Below are 19403 nucleotides of genomic sequence, written 5' to 3'. Positions count from 1 at the left end.
CTTAAATAAAAGCCAATGGGGAATATGTAAACACAAAGTCTGATTTTCATATAAACTCCATTTACAGAACATTCTTTTCTGATAAGGCTATACTATTCAGAAATTAAAGGTAAGCTTTTCAATATTTTATGTAGTTGAATTACTTGACAAGCACTGTTTTCATTAAGAAAACAAACTGCGCAATTTAGTACAAAAGCATTGCTCTTTTATTGATATGAGATAAACATACATCCAGCCATAATATACCTTAAGAGGTATTTGCAGTCCTAGATGTTACCGACATGATTACGCATATGAGTATACGTACTCAAATAACTACCAGTAATAAATATGGGCAAATACCATTATCAAAAGATGTACATAAAACGCTTCAAACTTTTAACACGTCAAAAGTGTGTTAATTATCTGGGGTTTAGAAAAAGTAGGCTATTATCTACCATTTCAGTTTCAAATCCAGAGTAAATAAAGCGTACTTACAGTTTTGACGCAAGTGATATACCATAATTCTTAGATGACTTCATAGGAGATGTAATGGTGTTCACAATCCAACCCCAGTCCCAATACTAGTTAGGAAAAACAGAAGTATTGTGCCATCAACCTATCAACTGCTATGTTTGTGAATTAACTGCAATTCAAGGATAGTACCATGAAACCAGGTTCACAAGAGTGGGCAAGTAGATCAAATCTCCACTGCATCCTTGCAGCCATATTGTCCTTCACAAATGTCCTGAAAAGGATTCCATGTAGAGCATTAGTGAACAAAGAAGGAAACATGGTTTTATAACGAGGTTAACTAATGATGAAGTTAACCCAATCCTTTAGCCTGTAAAATAAGACAAGACCGACTACCATTTTCAACATTAGATCATCTAGATGCTCGGAAAGTCTCACAGGCTTCACTCTGACAGTGATCCAATTGTTAATTCGATTTTTTTTTACCATACTATTTTATACCTTGATTACTGAGCAATAGTTATATCTGACCATAATTTCACAGACCTCCAGTGTGACAGATGAGTCACATCTGCAGCACTTCCCAGCCGTCACGAAGGGGCTTCATCCTATACGCTTCTAATGACTGGAGCGATGCTACACTCAGAAAGCATGAAGTGCTGGCAAATTAAATTATTAGTAGTAAATATGAATGTATTACAAAAAAAAAAAAAAAGATCTGAAAAGTACTTAGTTGTGACCACTATTCAGAATTCAAGCCAACAATTAGAAAATTAAATGACAATCACATCAGATTTGACTGACAAGTGTAGCATAGGAGTATTTACAAAGGTCTAGATAATCTCAATATAATATAGTTCTTCTTACTTCAAGATACAGATTAAAGGATTTAATGCACTGATTTCAGTCCTGAGGGTGGCAGAACCTGCAGTCCAATACCAAACAAAAATGAGGTCAGATCCAGAGCTGGAGTGGTACTGTGGAGATAAAACAGTTCAATAACTGATATGTGAAGACAAGTACAAGCAATCGGTATTTAGTCTGAAAACATGGACACTAAAGATGAGTAGATAATTTAAGTTATCGTGCATATTCCTTACTTGCTTTATACATTTCATTTTGTAATACTTTAAATCATAATTAGAATTGATTTGTTACCCTCATTAGTAAAAAGACACAGTAAGAAAAATAATCATAAAGACAGGAATTCACACATTATAGTACTACACAACCATACCCTGCCTTCTTTTGGCCTAGATTGTAAAGCTGTATTAACTAGTGTAAATTGTGTCCAGCTAACACTGATATACAGTCCACCACCCACCCCCACTGCTTTATTCACTGTATAATATTATTACTCTCAAGACTATTGTGTGAAGGTTAGCTAGCCTTACAAACATCATACTGCCTTCAAAATGGGTTCTCAAGTAAAACATAATAGCAGAGTACAAAGTGTTATATCAAACAAAGTAAACCATATATTGCCTTTCAAGATTACAGTTACCTGATTCATCCCTTTTCAAGATCAATAAAATACATATTCTAGTCAAACACATTCTGGACACCTCTTACAGTGTAGCCTGAAATACTGATGTTTTCTATAAAACATTGTAATCTGCATTTTTTTCCATGTCAACAGAAGTCATGAGATTAGTTCAGTGATTCTATTCAGTGTGCTTTGCATATAACATATGCACAATGCTAAGATTCTACTCAGAATATAAAGATAGATGAAATACAGAGAAGAGATAAAGTTGCAAAGTTAAATCTGGTTTAGATTAATAATTGATTAAAAAATATTCGACTTAGTGCCCTATTTCTGTGGCTGTAGCATAATTGCATAATTAAGCAAGAGAACTAAGCCATTCGTTTTTTGTTACAGAAATGCATTTAATTTCCTACGGATTTTTCCCCATTTATCTTAAAGTCTGTACATCAAGACAGTGATCATCAATTTGAGATTCAGATTTTATTTCCACTATCTATTTATTTATTTGAAATAAATATGTAGCCTCTGTCAGTTTCCAGTGTGTACATAATTAATACCATAAGAGATTAAATATACTAAGGAAACACATTTAGATATAACTGTCCTCTTACCAGAGGGTCATCTAAACTAGTGATCAGTGTACAAAGTGTACAAACCAAGGGGATCTTGGCTAGTCACATCTTAATTTAGTATTAGTGATGTGTTGCTCTAATAGCACAGACCATTAAATGCAGCATAACTACATTATGCTTGGTTAAATTATCTGAGGATTTGAATTTGGTGAAATCTCTCAACTTCTATTGCAAGGCTAATATTCCAAATGGAGGTTTGTGCATTTAAATTTTTGAGCACATAAAAAAATATCCCAAAATAGGTACTCCATGAACTGTTTGTTTTGAGCTGCAAGATGCAATCATGAAGAACTGCAGCCTGAGCAAACAAAAACTTCAGATTAAAAAGTATTTTCGTGGAGGAATCAACATTCAGGGAGTTCCACAAAAAGCCTAATGCCAACTAAAAATGTAACCCTGCTCCTAGTGTGAACTGCAGTGATGGTGGTATTACACTTACAGCCAACCCTTTTTAGTCCAAGATTTGGCTTAATGACTTACCTCCTCCAAACCATGTTATCCCCCACAATCACTTCCAAGATACAGCAATGGTTAAATATGAAAGACAAAGTTTCATGTCCAGAGATTTAAGTGTAGATTAAACCTATGACCAGTAAATGTATTTGACTTTGAGTTGAGAACTTGAACACTGAAAAATGGTGTTTGTCTGTGCTAAATGTTTAGCCCTTACATCATCCTTGGGGGGAGAAAAAAAAAAAAAAAAAAAAAAAAAAAAAAAAAAATGCATGAGGCTAAGTTAAAAACTTTTGGAATCAACACTTGAGGGTCTAAAGTAAACATAAATCCACTACAGGTCACAGTAATACTGTCCTAAACTGATACTTACCTTTACCAGGTAGGCTTTGAGAACAGGCCCTGGCATGAAGAGTGCTACCCCTACTCACCGCCACCTGGTTGGCACTCAAGCCCAAGGTCCTTACTTCTGGATGACCTGATGAAGGGCTGATGAAGGTGAACAGACATCTTACTAAAGGAGGGATGTTCGCTCTCACTCTCCAGCTGGAGCTCCTGGCAAGCAAGCTCCTCCACATGTTAACTTTTGTGCAGTTTGAGGAAACTGGCAGTCTAGTTGGCCACACTTGAATTTCATTCAGGAATTCCTCATTGAAGGACGGTCAATTTAACACTGAAAAGGTGTACGTTTAAAGCTTCTTTGACAAATAAAGATGCAGGAAGACAAAACTATCAGACTCCCTTCAAGGTCAATAAAACATTGGCCTAAAAGTGCTTTTTTACTTTCTATATTGCTCTCCTTTTTCTGATCATGGAAATCCTCTTCCTTCACTGATTTTTCAAAGGGGTGAAAAATAAAACCAAATCTGTAGAAATCAAAGCATGGGGATAAACAAATGCCTGTTCCTCTGAAACGGACACCATTCAAATTCAGCCTTGCGGGTGGTTGTGCTGGCAACGCAAAGCAGGCAGCAGCAGTGTGGCCAGCCAGGTAATCGCAGGCCTGGACGCTCCCAGCTGGCGCACATGTGGGGTGGCTTGCGGCAGGAACCAGAGACCACGCCTCGGAGCTTCAGGATGCCAGCAGCAGCACTGCAACCAAAATCTCAGCTTAGTCGAAGGTCTGCGCAATCAATCTCTCCTCTGACCTTGGTCAGCAGCAGGGCAGAACCCCGCTACATTCACAAATGCATGGCAGCAAAAACCCGCCCCTCTCTGCTCTCACTTCCCCTGGGAGTAGGGTGGGGTGGGTGAGGGGCTCAGGGGAGGAGTTTGCACAAATGGGGCTGTTAATTAGCCAGTCGGGCAACTCCAGGACACAAGTTTGGAAAACACTGATCATCAACACAACAGAAGCACTCTGGCCCTTGGTTCCTATGGTCATCCCTGATCCTGGCGCATGAGCATGGGGGATTTCTCTTTCCTGAGCAGTAACAATCAATCAGCAACAATTCCATCGAAACATAACCGAAAAGCAGTGGGAGATGTTCTCCAATTCACTTCCAACGAATGAACATTTCTCCCTCAATTGAAACAATTTATTGACAGCAAGACAAAATCAAATAAGTGCCCGTGCACTTTGTGTGTATATGGACAGCTACGTCTTAGCTGTGCGTGGTGTGAACGAACGATTCCTTTTTTTCTCCTTCAAGAAATCAGGTAAACACAGCACAAAGCAAGAGGGTCATATTTCCGTTTAAATATGGGAACTGTAAGCACAAAAAAGAGAAAACAATTACACAAGTGTGAAGCTGCTCTCTCAGCAAGAATACACAATCACTAAATGGAAAGCTCTTGCCCCTCTGCATCCAAAGGGCTCTTGTATCAATTCAAACAATCATTTTTGACTCCAGCCATGGGAAGTTCTCTGGCGCAATGGTCCTTATCTCCTGTGAGCTGTTTACTGAAGGTACAGTATATCCAATCATTTATACATATACAGCAGTTTAGAAATCATCATCTTAATTCACAAACCAATCAGTTTTAAAATGCAATTTAGTGTGATTTTAAAAAGGATAAAACTATAATACAGAAGACACCTACACATTTGTTAATAGTCAGACCCCTTATACTGCACTAATCAACAGTGATCAAAAGGGCAAAGACAAAAAATAAGTTTGATTTGGGGTTTAGAACAAATGTGGTATAGTCTATCATTCTGAAACTATATGAAACAACGTGCGTCATAATATTGAGACAACCGAAACATAACTGATGACCATTCAATTTGATACATACTTAAATATGGGGCTGCACAATTAGGCATATTACATCTACAGTTAATTCATGCCGACTGGCTGTAGGACACTGACAATTGAAAATTACAAACTACATTGAGATTGCATGGAACATGATCCTGCCATGTTCAGAGCTTCCCAGTGTTTTTCTGGGGAGGTATTTAAAAAAACAAAAACAAAAAAACCAAATAAACAAAAACAAACAAACAAAAAAACCAAACAAACCAAACCCATGGCCAAGCATGCTTTGATGATGCATTAAAAGGTACCAAACAACTAAAATTATTTCTTTCTAACTGTGCAGCCCATCTTAAGTTATGATCTACACTGATAACTAAAGTACGTTAATATATGTAAAATATATCATTGGCAGGATTACATTACTAATTACATTACATTTAATTAAATCACAAGGAACTGTTTTCCAATTATTTTTGTACCCTATATCAATTTAACAGCACCAAAGCTTTCTCAATGCCATTAATGTGGCATGTATGACAACACTGGCCAATTACTTCGGGAGATAGGACAGCAATGTTTATTGAATGGGTATTAATATTGCTATCCTATAAAAAAAATATATTTTTTTGACTTTAGGTTTCTCCCAAAAGAGAGATTACTAAAAAAAAAAAAAATAGTAAAAGCATCAAAAACAGTAGAAACTATTGTTTTAACTAAATTACTTTAAACGCAGATAATCAACTACTTGGTGGGGAAGAATAAGAAAAAAGCAATGGGAAATGCCACCACACAACTACTTTTAGAATCTAAAATGACCCTGACAAAAAATACTATATAACCTTAAGATGAGAGAAACCATATCTCACACCAACAGGATGCTTCAATGTTACCAGTATGACAGTATGGTACAAAGAACATGTCTGTATATCCCTTATAAATTCAAACATATAAGCTGTGCATTGGTCTGATGATTTTTAAACATGTTTCTAAAAAAATAAAATAAAAATTAAAAAAAAATTTAAAAAAAAAAAGTAGGCCATAAAATTAACTAGGGTTATGACAGGTCTTTGACATGCATAATTAAATCTTGCAAAAATTAATCTTTTGCTTCATTAGCTGCTTAACCAGGTCTGTTTGGATGAGGAACACTTCAATACTAGACTATCATCATGGTATACAACATTAGCCTATATTACGCAGAACCTTGGACATGAATACCTCTGCCGTGGTTTCAAAACAAGACACGAGTCAACATGCAGTTCTAAGAAATATTGTGATAACTTCTAGGTGTCTACAGAACTACACACCTAGGCTTACGTTACACTTTCATCAACAACTTGTTCAACTGATTGTTCCAAGCATTAAATCACAATAACTCAATTACCCCCTTCAAATCAAAGAAATGTATATACCTACACAAACTAAATGGACATTTATATTATCATATATAAGGGGAACAGCTTGCAATCTAATTGCTAAGCAAAAATGAACAGGTGTCTCAACAGTAAAGTGTGTACTAGTAAATATTCAGTTTTCTAATTCAGTTTACTTGTCTTGCCTTTTATCACCCACTCTCATACAGCTGTATATTAGCACAAAAAATGATTTGGTTTGGACAAATACTCTACTTGCAATGTTAAGCAAACACTGCAATATGAAAACCAATTATGCTCTGTAAGACATTTTTTTCATGCATTGTATTTAGCAGAACAGATGACACGTACCCCTTTACCCCTTTAAACTAAAGGCTAGTTGCTTAACCAGGCTTTACACAGCATGCAATTGAGACTTTTTTTAAACAATTATTTTTCCATGAATGTGTGTGTGTGTGTGTGCGTGTGTGTTCTAATTGTTAAGATGCTCCACGGACAATGATCATGACCAGGTAGTCCTCTTCTGTTTTGGCAAGAGCTTTCGCAGGGGAATCTAAGAACTGCTGAGAGAAATCACAGGGCGGAAACGCATGGAGCACGCCTGTGTTGTCCTTATCACGACTGCCCCCAACAGGCAAGCTGATGACTCCAGCCGCCTGCTTTTGCTTCAGATACGAGACCAGGTTGCGCAGGGGCCGCTGTGTCGATGCCGCCGGGTCCGAAGAGGAAGAAGACGAAGACACGTCATCGGAGCTGCCAGGCACTGCCAGCAGAATCGCGTACCCCCCCGGGCCGGCAACCTTGATGCGACGTGAAACCTCATCCATCTTTGGCTGGTCGAGGCGAAGACGCTGAGTGATGCGGAGCTGGGTGACCTTGCCGCCGGTACTTCCATCAACGAGGAGGCTGTTGGCCACGCCCACGTCGCCCTCCAGGATGTGCATGCTGGCAGGGAAGTTGCTGTTCTTCAGCAGCAGCATGCCAGTCCAGGCCATACTCAGCTTGCCGCAGGGGTCTTGCTTGGATGACTGGCCACCCTTGGTGGTGGCTTCGGCACGCTCCCGCTTCGAGAGGCCTTTGTTGGCCTCCCCTGCCTTTCGCTTCCTCTCCAGAGGGCTCGTACCGACGCTGGATTCAGACAGACTGCTGCTGCTCTTAAGGCGCTTCTCCCCTGGCGCCCTGTCTAGGCTGCCACGCCGCTCACGTACAGGCGAGGGCCGCTCTGACCTCACAGGCCGCTCAGAGTCGCTGAAGCGTCCGTCGCGGCTGCTGCCACCTGGGCTGCCCTCCACAGAGGGGGGCCTACGCCGGCGAGCTGCCCACTCACTACTGCTGTCTGGAGAGCACTCCAAATGGCGCCCATCCTCCAGGAGGCGCCGCTTGCGGACAGGGTCTCTGCCCGGCAGCTCCCGCTCCAGGGACCAGGGCTCCCTTGGCCGCCGCTCGCGTTCCAAGTGATCCAGAGGTTCAAACGCAGGAGTCCTTACACGTTCCCGAATAGCAGGAGCTGGCCACTCAGCACTGGCATAGAGCTCCCTTTCTCTAAAGTGCAATGGTGGTGGAGTCCTTTCCCTGACCCTGATGGCTTCAGGAGTGGCACGGTGGACAAAGGACTCAGCCACGACATCATAGTGGGGCAGAGGGAGGGGCTGTAAAAACTGCTGCTGGTAGCGGTGCTCTGTGTCAGCAAAGTCCACTCGCAGGCGTCTGTCAGGGCCTCCAAGGGGAAAGCCACGCATGTGGGTGCAGGCTGCCTGTGCTGCATCAAGGCTCTCATACTGAATATAGGCCCACGTGTCCCCTTTTCTGTAGTCTATAGTCCTAATAGTGCCAAAGCGGTCAAATTCCCTCGCTAATGCAGCCAAGGGAACCCAAGGTCCAAGACCCCCCACCCAGAGACGCGTTGTCGGGGTAGCTTTCCCATAACCAATTTTGATGGCATTTCGGCCAACAACTTTCCCAGACATGCTGATCTTTGCTCTGTGTGCCATGTCCAAGTTCTCAAACTTAAGGAAGCCATATGTGCTGTTTTGGCCCCGAGTGGGTCTCTTGATGTCCACCTCAGTGATGGCCCCAAACCTGTCAAAAGCTCTTCTTAAATCACTCTCTGTGACCGTTATATCTAAATTACCCAAAAACAAAGTTCGATTTGCTCTTTGGTCATCCTCTGGAGAGATAAAATCCTCCTCACGGAATGCAGCAGCAGCCCGCTCAGCAATGTAAGCAGGTCTTGCTCTTGCTTCATAAAAGGCAAATTCTCTTTCTCTTTCTAGATCTCTGGGTAAGGGTGGGGGTGGAGGTGGAGGAAGTCGGCCAAGAGCCAACTGCTGTAACCTGTAGTCCCTATAACCTAGTCCAGTTGGGGATAGAGGCCTCTGGGTGTGCAAATGTCTATGGCCAGCCACTGCAGAAAAGTGGTCTTTCTCCACTGGAGATCGACTTCTCCTCCTGTTCATATACACCGCCTCAATTTTCAAAGGACGATCATACAATACCAACCGGCCTCGTGCATGTTTCGCTGCTCTGGCATCATCCGGTCTTCTGAAGTTCACAAAAGCAATTCTTTCGTCGTTGACGCGGCTAATTTTAACACTTACGTCACCGAATTTTTTGAACTCATGGAACAACCCGTCTTCGATTTCTTCGTCGCTGAGCTGTGATCCTAATTCACTTATTTTGAGAGTTTTGTACTCACTTTCGTTAGCAGGGAGCTGTGTTCGTTGATCTGCACGAGAATTGCTCCTCACAGCTGGCTCGAGCGACAAGCTTGAGTTGTGGTTCTTGCTGCTAGCGCTAGCAACGGGGCTAGTATAACTATGGTTGTTCCCACTGCGACTCGAAACATGTCCGTCGAAGTCCCGACTCTCTCTCTTATCGACAAGTAAACTCCTTCTTGCCGAACCTCCTTCACTTTTATTCGAACTATTTCCATTGTTGCTTCCACCAGAAATAGAAATAACCCCCATTTTCTTGCTGGTTGGGTGGCTTCCTCCCCTGTCTCGTATATCATCCAAGGCCCTAGAACGCTTTTTCACGGGCGACCGTTCTTTACCTTTCATGTCGGATATTCTGTGGCTTCGTGTCGTCTAACAAACACTTACAAAGCTATCACACTAATACAATCTGAGCGAATTTAGATGAATAATATTGTAAATCGTTCGGTATCATTGCAGCAAAACAACCACATACGCCATCTTGTCTAGACTTTGGCGTACCTCGCCCGAACAATTTGTTTGGTTTGAAAAACTGACAGACTTCATTACTATTGGTTGTAGTCCACGTCAATCGTGAAAGCCCACTGAACGCCCAGCTGACTTCTTTTCACATTCAGAAGACTCGGCCTCGTGGCACGCGGAAATCATCCGTAAGAAAGGACATTTGATTGCTTTATCACATTTTTATTTGTTATTCAAACGTTCAGACGTATTCTGTGAATTAAAGGGGGTACAATAGTATTTCACACTGATTTAACCAAAGAACAGCGGTTTTATTTAGCATTTAAAATAGGCGACCTCTGCAACAAGCAATGCAGAGTTCATTAATCTGCACGTTGTCCACCTTCTGTTCAACAGATGTCGCAGTCTGTATTTTTTGTATAATTTTAGAGGTCTATATTAATACAAATAAATTAAAAACAAAATCTGAATATTATAACCGCAAAAGCCACTTCTAAGGAAATATTGCAGTTAAAATATATGTCATGGTAGTTAGCTACAAATATATTTAAAATATTTTTCTTAAATTAATTATAGGCCTATATAGAGAGGTCCTTAATCAGCTTTGCAATCAAAGTGCTTAGGAATTTGTAGGATGGGAGGAACAAGTATATATTAGAAAAAGTAGATTTTAACCATAACATCCATTCCATGGGGTGCTTCTTCCTACAAATTCAAAAGCTTGCATAATTGATGAAGGTTTCTGTGCAGAATGTATTGTTTGAACACCCAAAAAATGAACATTTGAAACAGGTGTATCTAATAATTTGGCCACTGTTATTATTAATGCAGTTTTCTGTCAGTAGGTGCCAGAAAGATATTTCTAATAAAGTGGGTGGGAGAGTATATATTTATTTATTTAATTTGTTATATTTATTTCTACAGTTAATGTTTAATTAATTTGTCAACAATGTTATATAAACCATTTTTCAACAAAACCATTTTCTGATGAATGTTTGAATTATAGTAGCCACATAGCAAATCTAACCAATTCTTTACTCACAGTATCAGCTTAAAAAAGTTGTCAAAAGTTTGTGTAGGTCTGCAGTTATCATGTTAACGCTAACCTCAAACTACAGCATCTCTGGACTACTCTTTTCTCCAGTATTACTCATTTCTTCCCTCTTATCCCCTTATCTTCTTCATGTAATCTGGGACATAATCAGGTTGCCTGTGTAGCCGGAATTGGCTGTTCTGTCTCGAAGGACCAAGCTGGAATTTGAAGCTGTGGGTGTGGAGAGTGTTTCTGACAGCCTTGCTCCCGCTTTTCTATTGAAAACACATGTCAGCTCTCTCAAAAATACAACATGGTATGCTAGACTGGCACTTAATGCAGTCCAACATGACTATCATGCTGACCATACAAACAAAAGAAGGAATGACAAATATTGGCAATAAAGGAACCCTCCACTGATCCTCACGTGGAGAATCTGGAAACGAAAATTGGCTTGAACAGGTTGTAACTGCAGTTACAGTTACAGTTTTTTAAATAATGGCAACAGTTACATCTTAGGCATTATCTAAATTAGCCTGACTGTTCCAAAAGAATGGCTGATAGAACGGACAAGCAGTCATTAGATCCAGATGGAGCTCTTCCATGCAGTGTACATACTAGGCTGCATCTTATGTGCTTCAGGCTACTATTGCCTTACCCTTGTCTGGCCTGGATTGTGCTTAAATGTATGTTAATAAATCTATTAAAACCATAATGCATGAAGGTACAGTATGGGATCATAATACAATGTTTGCAAAGTAATAATTTGAGTTAATGTATAATGCATGTAATCACGGTTGAGCAAAATATTAAATATTGCTGCACCAAGACAAAACTGCATTTGGACTTGACTGTATTGTGAATTTGTTTATTTTCACTGTGCAGTAATTTCACCATTTGGAGTAAGTTATCATTCATTATTCTTGCTGTTCTCGTCTTGAGACAGAGAACCATCTTGTGGTTAGCGGGAGGATGACAAGGCAGCGCTGGAACACATTATCAATACAGAATTTGAAGGGTTATGCCATTGGTTTTTCTGTAGCAGAACTGAAATGTGCTGATAAATTGGTTGAACATCTGAAAGGCTCTTGAATTGCAGCAGTCACTACACTTCCTCTTTTTAGACTACCTAAAACAAAGACAGCACCGTCAAACAATATGACCATTCTGTACATCTGCTACATAAACTAAAAGTGTTACCTGTGCAGAAACTGCTATGATACAAAACCCAAAATACAATAAATTATGTAAGCTTTGCAGGAATTGGATGTGTTTTGATTTGGCACATATTAAACTATAACTGAAAAACTGAGTGATCAGTATTGGTGGGTTAATGAAAGAGAGCAGCAACAAAGCGATTATTGTAGTGACCAACTTACCTCATCAGGACCACAAACAAAGTAATCAAACAAAGTCATTTATTGACTGTCATACTACTAGAAAAAAATTGTACATTGAGATTAACCATTTTAAATAAAAATGTTATTCTGTTCTTTGGACATTACAATGTTTATTCAATTATGCTCAATATTGAAGAATAACATTTTTTAGAAATTTTCTGACATTAGGGCAAGCATTTGGTATGGCTACCATTTTTTAAAACACTCACAGTAACAAATTATCTGCTTCCATGTGGAAACATTATAAAATATATCATATCAGCATATAAAGTGCACAAGCCACTTTATTATTATTATCATTATTATTACTACTACTACATCTGCAAATTGCAAAAAAAATAGTATGCTGAATTTGTTCCTTGCACACGATGAGAGGTGAACTTCATCGAAAACAGAGTTTCCAATGCTTGAATTTCTGTGACACACAACGCGTCAGTATGTACCCAAAGGTTACTTGTTGGCTCAGTCACTTACTAGCTGAGGGCTAGTCATGTGGTCATGTTGGCCAAGACAAGAGGCTGCCGGGGTCTTTGCTTTTCATGCACAGCGCCACCAGGCCTGAAGGCTTGTAGTCAGACTCGGGGCCTGGCTCAAAGGAGTGGGGCCCCAGGCCTCCCTGAAAACTGTGCAGAGAGTAGAGGCCATTGATGCCAGCGTGGTGTGGGTGAGGATGATGAGGAGGGTGAGCAGATGATGTTGACATGCCCATAAGCCCGGGGAGATTGCCATGGGGATGGGTGTGGGCATGGGGGTGTGGGTAAGGGCTCATGCAGGAGGAGGGCATGCTGTCTGCAGCCAGGACACAGCCGCCATTCCCACCCCCTGTCCCTCCCGATCCTGCTGGCCACAGATTACTCTGCATCTACAAAGCAGTAATGACTTCAATCAGCTAGGATGATTTTTAACTGACAAATTTTTACTAACATTTTTCAAACTGACAAATGTGTGTATGTGTCAAGGAGAATACCATAATTTGCTGATTACCAGATACACAGTTTTATATGCTGATACACTCATTATTGTCGATAAAAAGATTTAACTGTAGAAAATCTTTAAATTATCTAGTCTGTATATCTAGACATATCCTATAATACTTATATTTACAAACTGAGGATCTTTATGATCATGTTGCCAGGTCTGTGCGTATATTCTAGACTTCGTAATGCATGTAGACTATTGTATTTGGGTATGTAGACTATTTGTAAGTGTGTACCTGATAGCTATCAGCTCGAGGGAGGAGAGAGATGTCATACGCAGCAGCAAAGTGGTTTCGCACTTCCTGCATTTTCCCATAGCGCTCCCGCTTCCTCCATTTTGCTCGTCTGTTCTGAAACCACACCTGTCAGGGCATCCCATCAAAACAAAGAATTATTATGATTATTGATGGTGTTTTTGTTTTTAGTCTACTTAGTCCATACTCATCAGGCCTAGTAAAATTCAACATCTGTGTTATATCTTGGTCTAATGAGAATGAAGGCCTTGATCTTTTCACAGAAATTAACTTTATCATTATGCTTTGTTTCTGACATCATTCAGCTACATCCCTTTATAATATAATTTAAAATAAATAGAATTTTCAAGAAGGAAAAATACCAGCAGAGAATTATAATTTGATATCCAGAAAGAAACCAAGAACATGCATGTCCCTTATGCCTCTTCTCTAAGGCTGCTAACATTCATGTGGGGTATAAAGCATGTCAGTGGGCTGAAGGTAAACAGATTACCTGCACACGCGCTTCGGTGAGCTCCGTTCGCAGAGCTAGCTGTTCGCGTGCATACACGTCTGGGTAGTGCGTCTTCTGGAAGACCTTCTCCAGTTCCTCGAGCTGAAAGGTGCTGAATGTGGTGCGGTTTCGTCGCTTTTTGTTCTTGCCTGACAGGTCGATCGAGTCTGCGATGGAGTCTCCTTGAGTTAACCCATTTGAAGGTTCTTTGAGTTTGCCACAGCAATCTGAGTCCAAGACAGAATAGCCCAAAGGTTTAGGCAATGTCTTCTCTGCCACTGAAAACAGAAAAGACGATCACACTGAACTGGAGACCACTGTGTCCTGTAGAAGCTTTAAACAGGCTTATATTAAGAAAAGGGTGGGGAAAACTGACCCCAAGCAGATAAACCCCTCAGCTAACAAAACATCCTCATGCATATTTTTGCCATCTATGAATGTGTTGTTACAAAATGCAAAATAGAATTTGGTGGAAATATAAACTGCATTAACATCAGACATAACATACAGGCATGAATATATATGCACTGCACAGCAAGGTACTGTACAAAAACATTGTAGGCAGTGTGACAATGCTTTTGTATGCAGTTAAAAAATGTAAGATGGTAAGCTATAAATTGAACAAACAGACTTAATTTGTGAGATACTGGGAAAGAAACAGCTTTAAACAGCAACAAGTGATTTAATTGTCTTCTGGCACTGATGCTCAACAAACATGAGAATAATTTTCAATAAAGAACAAATAAATGTGGTTTCATACTTTCGTTAAAAAGACACCTATAATATTTAGAAAATCAAGAAGTGTATAAAATGCAGTTTTACAAGTGACTACTTTACAGTGAGGAAAGGGGAACAGTGACTGTTTTCTAGATACATATTTACACAATAAAATATGTATTTATACATAAATACACAAATTTAAAGAAATCTTAATCTTGGCCAAGGATATTGTCCTCTTAAAGAAGGGAGAGTATCTTCCTATAGGATTATATTGTAGGAACTAAGTACCAAAGCTTATTTGATTAAAGTAGAATAAAACTTTTCATATCCAGTATGACTAACACAAGCTAGTGGTCTATATCTAGTGAGCATTCATCCTAGATAAAATAAATAAAATCTAATGACCAAGAACTGTATCATGCATGTCAAGGCCAACTCCACTGTAATGCATTTTAGCAAAATTAGAGACTGATGTTTAATGGTATCTGTAAAACCATACTGTGAGACTTAACTGCAAAAGTTAAAATGCTATTCCTATACTTTACATATGGTAGATTAGTTTCAGACACATATTCTGGTTCTGGTTAATTTATGTTACAGGGGTAATTAGTGAAATAATTGGCAAATAACTGACAAATTGTCATGAATAATAATTCTCAGATATAATATGCCTATTGTATGTAAATTAATGTATAAGTCAATCGTTTTGAAATATCTAAATCAGAGAAAAAAATAGAAATTAGATGTTTCGGTTCTTGACAACTATATCCTTCCATGGGTGGTGAAATGCCTGTTAGCAGGGTTTAAAGTTCCACATCTCAATAGAGACAAGTTGCAGAAATAAATTAATCTTTTCAATTACTGTAATTGAGATTACTTGATTGAGAAAATTTGATTAATTGAGAAAATTCTATTTTGTGGATTAGGGGTATTTTCATAAGAGTTATCTAAAAGCTCATACAGTGCTGAGCAAATACACAGACCAGTGAGTATGATCTTTAAATGGCCAAAAGTCGAGTTATTCAAATATACACTTTTTTCCTTCTCTTGTAGCTAACTTTAGTATTGAATTATGTAGTTAATTTGAATATTTAATAATCTGGCCTGGTTAGAGAAGATGCCTTGAAGCTTCAACTGCCCTAAAGCTTTTTAACGCCGTAACGTGCTCCAGGACCGTTAGCCATCAGCCAAAACAGGAAAGAGAACGAAGCCTTCAAAAACAGTGGCCCCACGGTGCTTTTTGAAAATCAGTGTCACGTTTGGTGTGCCCGTTTGACTTTGCTGAGCAATAACAAACGATACAAAAAAATCGCGCCATAGCGCAAGACGCGCCCTTGACAGAATGCCTACAATATTTTGAGTTGGTAATTAAACGTTGTACAATAGTCAGAGTACTACGGGATAAGATACTAGGTTTATCACTTTCTTTTTCCAACAGTGATTTATTTCGTATAAACTAATCATCTGCTATTAGAGTCGAGAAACGTCCTTTTGACAAATAGAGATCGTAATTTAAGACCACAGGAAGTCACTGTTTGTGTTACGAGCATGTCACAGTCTTTTCCAGTGTCACACTTTGTGAGAACTGAAAAGGCGAAGGTTTTACGCAATATCCCGAGATGGTTTGGTGAATACATGAAAAGGGTAATAAAACTGTTCTACGTTATTATCACAGAGGCTTCATTTTAGTGAATAATCTGGTGATATTCAATTAAAACGAACATTTGGGATAATAAATCTTCGGGCCAATGGATTTGAATGGTCTGCCCCATTGCGGACTAACTTTTCAATCACCCCTTTTTTAAATTAGGAGACGTTAAAAGAAATGCAATGATGCGAAATATTGTTGTATCACAGTTGGCCTGTTTTGATATATGTGATATTATTGAATTACTCGAATATGAGCACAAATTATCTGTTATTGCAGCGCAAAAACAAAGCTAGATCATATTTTCCATCAGCATCATAATTTTATCATATCTTTATTTTCCGAAGATCTGTTTAATTTTGTACGTTTTCATTAATAATGTCGACCAAGGCCTAAGGGTTTTCTGAATGTTGATATTGAGCTAAGCAAAGACGAGTGGACTATGGACAAAAGTCACGTTTTATAGACTATACAGACAAAAAAAAAAGATTGAAAACCTATTATAGCTCACAAGAATGAATGTTTAAAAATGTTATCTGCAATCTATTCATTAATATATATATCTGCAGTTCACACTTTTTTTGCAGTTCTCAGTTGACAGTAGGATCAAACTTTATGAAAGGGAAATCATCCATAACGACAGATATCTTAAATTCTTAGAAGACCTACAACCCCCTTATAATATTTTTGTCTATTTGTTTCTATTTTATGTCGAACAATTAATCTCACAACAACAATAAAACAAAAGTAAAACAATAAATAAATAAGATGAAGGCCTTAGTTTGTCAATTCACTTGATAGACGTTGATAATCGCTGGGCATTTATTCCCGATTTAATGAATAGTATAGTATCCAATGAATCGTATTAAATAATTAATCCATTACCATGATAAATGTAAAAGAAAAACGGCAATGGCGAAATAGGTCCATTTTGCGCAGAGATTACGCTTCCACTTTCCTCAACTTTTGTTGAATAACAAATTCAAAAGTGACATCAACCTTTACAAAATTAGATCGCTGGGTATTTATCATTAGCATTGCACAATATAATCTAGTTGTGTTGGGCATTTACGCGTGCCTCACCGAATGCCGTTTGGTAGCCATTTAAAAACTTTGAAATGTTTATTCATATTTCAGGACAGTCTGGTCAAAAATACAGTTTTAATTTTTCACTATTCCTCGAGCAACTTTCGATTAAGTGAAACTGATAGTGGTAAACAGTGATAATGATGATACTTCCTTACTTCGACTTCGCACTTGTCTATTTATTATTATCAATATTTTGATGTTGATATTGAAACCTTACTTTTGCTATGTACCATCACTTTTGGCGATTATGATGATGATTGCCCCAACGTTGTTATGAGTACCTTTAGCCATATGCTTGATTTTTTAACTCTTGCTTCAGTTCTTGAATTTTTCACTTACCATCAGAATTGTTTTCGTAAAATGAGTTCTTTCCACTGATTGGTAAAGTTTTTTGATCCGGCGAAATATTTTCCAAGTACTTGCTGTGTTTTACTGGTGAGGAGCGGGAATTTGCAGCGGTAACACCGTGCGTAAAGTCTGTAGGGCCACCATCCATATAACGTCCCATACCCGGATTGTTGAAGAATTCACCCCGTAAACCATGTCGATGCGGAAGATGAGGATGTGGTGATTTTTGTAGCTCGTCGCAAGGAAAGAATGAACCGGAACTATGCTCCAAACCCGGGGAATTCTCTGGCGTGGTCCTATTTGGAGGAGAGGAGAAAGACAAACAGCTATCCGTCTCCATCGCGCCGTCCTGAGCGCGCAGTCTGAAGACTCCGGTGCTATTAAAAGTGAAAAAGTTTGTGTGCGCGAGAGAGTGCTTTTTTTTCCCCTCCGGTTCTCCATTTCAAGTGGGAGGGATTTAAAAGATCAGAAACAAAGACCCGTGAAACAAGGGCGACCAAGACAGTGGTCTGATTCAATCCGCCAAGAATTCAATCACGCGTGGTTCCTGTCTATCAAATTAACGATTTCTCCAGAATATACAAGATTTCCCACCCAAAAACGTTTAACAAAGACATAAACCATGAGGTTATAAAGACCTGTTTTGGCTAATAAAATACTCAAAATACGCATATCTGTTCGGCAAAACCTTTGAACCTTTGATGTTACTCTTTTAAATCTTAAATCTAATTCAGAAAAACGCCTGACCAATTGCCATACGAAGCTCCTAATGCAAAGAGGACGCAGATCAGAATGCCATAACCAGGAACCTGGACGGATAAGGATGGTCTACAAAACATAACGACCCGATCAGTCTAACTTTAAAAGATGACAAGGTATTCGGCAATTCGTCCGACATATAGCCTATTAAACCACGTTGCAGCGTTGAAACATGCTACGGAGTTTTGACATTGCAAAATGTTATAATGTGTAAACTATCTGCACGTCGACCCAAAGTTTTGTAAAATTTCTACAGTAATTTCTACACTTTACCTAAAGCAAATCGTATAAAATAAATCAAAGAATTGCCTTTATTATTTGGAACATCAAAAAGGTAACTGAACGGTTCAATAACAAATTCAGAATTATAAAATCATTATAAAATCTTCATATTAGATGAGCGAATATTGACTTAATAATCCATTGTCCTTGAAAAAGTAAAGATGTTAAAACAATGCGCAAGCAGCATTTCTTATCAAATGAAATGTGGTATATAATGGTAGGCTATATGCACAAAAACCTCTTCATATTAGGCTGTATTATTATTATTAGTAATAGTAGTATAGTTGTTTAAGTTTTTTAATTTACAAAAATGTCTTATTTTGCAATTAGTCTAACCCAGTATCCCAGGTCTCACAGATTCGACCGTACATTATCAATCATAACTGTTAGATTTGTCAAAACAAATAAAATGTCGAGCAGTCTGTGTTCTTACTTTTGAGAGTGAAAGAGATATTGACATCTCAGCTCTGACATCTGAATTAACTTTTTATAGCACAAACATATTGGTGCTGACTTGAAATCAGTGTAATTGCTCATCTCCAGCATAGTCCAAATGTTCATCAGATTTAGACTATGTCAATCATTTGCACATTCATAACTATGTCAAAATTTTATATATATATATA

At 38.8% G+C, this 19403-nt stretch overlaps 2 protein-coding genes across 4 annotated transcripts; both read right to left on the bottom strand.

Moving 5' to 3' along the window:
- Nucleotides 1-183: 183 nt before the first annotated feature.
- Nucleotides 184-9797, bottom strand: rbm15 (RNA binding motif protein 15). 3 transcript variants are annotated; one of them, XM_035521978.1, is made up of 2 exons: nt 646-9797; nt 184-563 (listed from the first exon to the last, which is right to left on the bottom strand). In XM_035521978.1, exon 1 carries the CDS (start codon nt 9655-9657, stop codon nt 7078-7080), a length of 2580 nt encoding a protein of 859 aa, XP_035377871.1. In that variant the 5' UTR covers nt 9658-9797; the 3' UTR covers nt 184-563; nt 646-7077. The 3 variants fall into 3 exon arrangements, with proteins under 3 accessions (XP_035377871.1, XP_035377870.1, XP_035377872.1); XM_035521977.1 differs by having other exon boundaries at nt 184-727; nt 1000-9797; XM_035521979.1 differs by having other exon boundaries at nt 184-1112; nt 1321-9797.
- A 2629-nt stretch (nt 9798-12426) lies between these two features.
- Nucleotides 12427-18116, bottom strand: alx3 (ALX homeobox 3). Its single transcript, XM_027003914.2, has 4 exons — nt 17728-18116; nt 13932-14209; nt 13421-13546; nt 12427-13069 (listed from the first exon to the last, which is right to left on the bottom strand). Exons 1-4 carry the CDS (start codon nt 18074-18076, stop codon nt 12704-12706), a joined length of 1119 nt encoding a protein of 372 aa, XP_026859715.2. The 5' UTR covers nt 18077-18116; the 3' UTR covers nt 12427-12703.
- Nucleotides 18117-19403: the final 1287 nt, after the last annotated feature.

This window comes from Electrophorus electricus, chromosome 23 (genome assembly GCF_013358815.1).
Source record: "Electrophorus electricus isolate fEleEle1 chromosome 23, fEleEle1.pri, whole genome shotgun sequence".
In the NCBI taxonomy this organism is placed as follows: Eukaryota; Metazoa; Chordata; class Actinopteri; order Gymnotiformes; family Gymnotidae; genus Electrophorus; species Electrophorus electricus.
This window is presented reverse-complemented; position numbering and strand designations above follow the sequence as displayed.

Excerpts from the sequence above, each read along its gene's own strand:
- rbm15 (XM_035521978.1), bottom strand. The coding sequence starts at position 9,657 with ATGAAAGGTAAAGAACGGTCGCCCGTGAAAAAGCGTTCTAGGGCCTTG.
- alx3 (XM_027003914.2), bottom strand. The coding sequence starts at position 18,076 with ATGGAGACGGATAGCTGTTTGTCTTTCTCCTCTCCTCCAAATAGGACC. Across the intron at positions 14,210-17,727 it reads TTACGAAAACAATTCTGATG|TGGCAGAGAAGACATTGCCT; the intron begins GTAAGTGAAAAA and ends TTCTGTTTTCAG. Across the intron at positions 13,070-13,420 it reads CTCGAGCTGATAGCTATCAG|ATGCAGAGTAATCTGTGGCC; the intron begins GTACACACTTAC and ends ACTGCTTTGTAG.